We start from the raw sequence: 4,450 nt of genomic DNA, 5'->3' as shown, positions 1-4,450 counted from the left end.
TCTAATAACTTATATTCTTATATATATTATATATATTAAAGCTATTAATTTTTCAAAAGGGATGACATACAATATTTGATGTAATAAATATATACGATTTTGCAGTAGCGCGATACAACAGGTACTTCTTCACGTGATATTAATTGTTATAAACAATATTCACTTTATTGATGACGAAGAACAAGCTCCTTAAAAGGCTCCTATTTCTCTTGATCTTTTCTTCATTTGCTCGTTGTTCACTTTTTATCATATTTTTCTATAATTACTTTAAATAAACATAAAACAGAATTTCTTAGGAGATCAAACAGTTAATCATTTTGAAACAATGAAATATCAGCACCAACATCCTACAAGGATAACTAATCTCACTCGCTAAGCGCGTAAGCATTGACAAGAATTCACTTTGGTGCAACTCTATTAATTATTATAACTTTTTTTTATAGTGTAATAAATTAATTCCTTCTCTCTTTTGTGTGTGTAAGTAAAGAGGGAAATGAAAATTATATATTATTTAAGATTGTTTTCTTAATCCCAATTAAAACACACAACGATGGGACTTTTAACTAAGGATAAAATGAACGGTGTAATTTTCTTTTCATACGTGACATGTGATATTTTTTTGTATTTTTTGTTTTTGTTTTTGTTGTTCAAATGATAAAGTGAATTTGTGGATGTTAAATTAAAAATGATTAGTAGTTATCTAATAGGAACGAATTGCTGGTGGGACTGTTGCGCATTCCTGTGCGTTAAGCGTGTTATCAATTACTGGCCTATACGTAATAGATACTTCTCCTGTTCTAGGATTAATAGTCGTTAGAGTATGTTTTCTCCAATGTTGATCTAATGATTTAGGTTGTTGATTATCTAATGGTTTACTATAATCGTATTCGTCGATTCTATCTCGGAAATCTTCACGAGCGTGAGCTCCTCGACTTTCTTTTCTATTTTCTGCACTTACTATCGTTTGCATAGCATTTATCATTAAATTCTGTAATTCTAATGTTTCCACCAAATCAGAATTCCATATGAGCGATCTGTCGGATAATTTCAAATCGTCCATCTTCTTATAAATTCCCGACATCTTTTGACATCCTTCTTGCAAAGTTTGAGCTTCCCTGAATACTGCAGCATGTGTTTGCATAGTTTTTTGCATGTTCAGTCTTAATTCAGCAGTGGGAACGCTACCATTAGCATTTCTAATCCAATCCAAATTTGCAACTGTTTCTTCACCGGCATTCTAAAATGAAGATTTCAATTTAAAAAACGTATGAGAGAACAAAATCCAAGGATATTCATTGAACTTAAAAGAAACGATATTTTGTTTAGATAAGATACTAACTGCTCTCAAAGGTCCTACAGTCTCGCCAGGTTTATTTTCTTGTGAAATTGTCTTAGCGCAAGCTCGACCAAATACAACGAGATCGAGTAAAGAATTTGCACCAAGTCGATTAGCTCCGTGAACCGAGGCACATGCTGCTTCACCACATGCATATAATCCAGGTACAACTTTATCCTCGTTGTTATGTCTAGTTAACACTTGACCTTTGTAATTGGTTGGTACACCGCCTGTATCAAATTTCATTTATATTATCATTTCAAATTTGATCCAATCATTGTTGATTAAAAATTATGATTTGGAATGATTTGTATACCCATATTATAGTGTACAGTCGGTATAACAGGTATCGGTTCTCGTGTTACATCTACTCCAGCGAATATCATAGCGGTTTCAGATATGCCAGGCAATCTAGCAGCCAATTGTTCAGGTGGTAAATGATGTAATTGCAAATAAATGTGATCTTTATCGGGTCCAACGCCTCTACAAGAAATAAAATATTAATTAATCATTTTCATAATGTAATCGCCATTGAAATAAATCTTTTCAATGTCGCGTTAGTTTCATTTACCTTCCCTCGCGTATTTCTATGGTCATTGACCTCGAGACTACGTCTCTTGAAGCTAAATCTTTAGCAACTGGTGCGTAACGTTCCATAAACCTTTCACCTTCGCTGTTCACTAAATAACCACCTTCTCCGCGACTACCTTCCGTTATTAAACAACCCGCGCCATAAATTCCTGAGAAACGTAGAGATACGATTATAGATTTTATTCAAAGATAAATTCGTTTGCTAGTGTGAAAAAAGATAACGTTAGATAATATTTCATTTTTTAATCGATACCTGTTGGATGGAATTGTACGAATTCCAAATCCTGATTAGGTAAGTTAGCTCTTGATACCATTGCTGTACCATCTCCTGTACATGTGTGTGCCGACGTACAAGAGAAATACGCACGTCCATAACCCCCTGTTGCTAGTACTGTATTTTTAGCATGGAATCGATGAAGCGTACCATCCTCTAGACAAAGTGCAATGACCCCTCTGCATTCTCCGTCTTCCATAAGTAAATCCAATGCAAAGTATTCGACGAAATAATTGCAATCGTAACTCAAAGATTGTCCATAGAGCGTATGCAACAGAGAATGTCCTGTTCTATCAGCGACGCAACAACATCTGTGAGCTTGACCTCCTTTACCAAATTTTAATGATTGACCTCCGAAAGCACGCTGGTAGATTTTTCCTGGAAATACAAACAAATAGTATTGAAAATATTTTCATACATTTTATGCGTGTTCGATTAACTATTTTTACAGATTTATTATGTAATTTTTTCACATCAACATAGAAGAAATAAAACTTTTCTAGTGTAATATTCAGTATGACGAGTTTTTATACTCGATAATTAGTAACAACTTACCATCAGAAGTCCGACTGAACGGCATACCACAATTTTCTAATTCAATGACCGCCTTAGGAGCTTCCCGTGTCATATAATGTATCGCATCCTGATCTCCAAGCCAATCAGATCCTTTGACAGTATCATACATATGCCATTGCCAATTGTCTTCTTCCATATTACCCAAAGCAGCATTAATACCACCTTGGGCAGCTACGGTATGTGATCTAGTCGGAAATAATTTGGTAACGACTGCAGTTTTAAAACCTTCTGCCACCAATCCATAAGCTGCACGTAACCCCGCACCACCTGCACCAACAACAACTGCATCGTACTCATGATCCACCAGAGGATATTGTTTAGATACTGCATCCGATACTTTAGCAGCTCTTCCATCAGGCGTATGATGAAATTTATTAACACTGATAACGGGTAAGCCCAATTTATTCTGTAATATAAAAACATCGTAAACAATTAATTCTTAGGAAGAAATACATAAACATATACAGGTTGTTTACAATAATATACGCATAGATTCAATACGCTAAAATAAGAACAAAAATATGACCTTGTTCTTGAATTATAACTATTTTTATATGTAAAACCTATTATTTAATAATTTTCATAAAATCTCTTCGAACTGGCCACTCACTCGTTCAAAAATATCAGATGTTGTTTTAATTTGCAGACAACATTTTTGAATATGTTATCGCAGTTCTTCAATATCATTTACTGGTGCATTGTAAATTAAAGATTTGATGTGCCTGTGCACGAATAAAAATCCAATGGATTTAGATCAGGTGACCGTACTGGTCAATTAATTGGTATCCCACAAACGTTTCGTTTACAAAAGAATTTCTTATTTAAAAACTATTTCGCTAAATGTGACTAAAATGTGTTTGTACACCATCGTTGTTCTACACCATAAATTACATATGATACATCTTTCAATAGTATTATTAAATTTCCATACGTGGTATTATCACCAAGAGCATATAATAAACTGACAGAAATATCTGTTACACACTTGAGAGAGAGTAATCTGCGTCGAGTATTATTTGAAGGAAAAGTAATCTTCATTTTTTTAGAACTTCGTCTAGTGGTGGTATTTTTAGATCAGATTAAAAAGTCGTGCATGTGATAAAAAGCATTACTTGTAGATAATGAAAAAAAAGAAAACCCGGTAAAAACGAAGAAGCGACAAGAATTATCGAAAGATAAAAATGTGTATATAATTTGAAAGGTCATATCGGTCATAATAATATATTCGTATGAATATTTTGTTGTTGTTCTTATTTTAGTATACTCGTATCTATCCTAAATTTTCGTAAAGAGATCATCATCTATATAAATCATATTTTATTAATCTAAATTAAAAAGAAAAAAGAAAAAAAAAAAAAAAGAAAATAAAAATACAAAATCATCAAAATATATCGTCACGTAATTAATCATTGCGTGTAATAAATAATTGTATACTAGAACACATTATCTATAGTAAATGAGATTCGTTACACAACAGGTAGAGTAATTTACTGTCAGCTGATATATTTGCCATATGGGTAATACTAAAATTGTCAAAGAAGACAGACACGCATTTACATATTTAAAATCATATGACTACTTATATATTTATCTACGTATTTCTAACTAAGTCAATACGATTCAATTTTGGTATCAATAATTTTAACACTTTCATATTCGAGATCAATATATAT

At 32.7% G+C, this 4,450-nt stretch overlaps 1 protein-coding gene across 1 annotated transcript in view; it reads right to left on the bottom strand.

Moving 5' to 3' along the window:
- Positions 1 to 631: 631 nt before the first annotated feature.
- Positions 632 to 4,450, bottom strand: part of LOC106791198 (succinate dehydrogenase [ubiquinone] flavoprotein subunit, mitochondrial-like) — a 5,106-nt gene continuing 1,287 nt past the window's right edge. Inside the window, exons 2-7 of the mRNA XM_014756682.1 lie at positions 2,757 to 3,183; positions 2,181 to 2,579; positions 1,908 to 2,076; positions 1,653 to 1,819; positions 1,340 to 1,566; positions 632 to 1,237 (exon numbers count right to left, since the gene is read on the bottom strand). Coding sequence (XP_014612168.1) covers positions 701 to 1,237; positions 1,340 to 1,566; positions 1,653 to 1,819; positions 1,908 to 2,076; positions 2,181 to 2,579; positions 2,757 to 3,183 — 1,926 coding nt within the window. The 3' untranslated portion in view covers positions 632 to 700. The remainder of the gene's footprint in view (positions 1,238 to 1,339; positions 1,567 to 1,652; positions 1,820 to 1,907; positions 2,077 to 2,180; positions 2,580 to 2,756; positions 3,184 to 4,450) is intronic.

The sequence above is a fragment of the Polistes canadensis genome, unplaced genomic scaffold (genome assembly GCF_001313835.1).
Source record: "Polistes canadensis isolate GaletaPanama2010 unplaced genomic scaffold, ASM131383v1 scaffold_291, whole genome shotgun sequence".
In the NCBI taxonomy this organism is placed as follows: Eukaryota; Metazoa; Arthropoda; class Insecta; order Hymenoptera; family Vespidae; genus Polistes; species Polistes canadensis.
The sequence above is the reverse complement of the archived record's forward strand: the minus strand, read 5'-3'. Positions and strand labels throughout refer to the sequence as shown.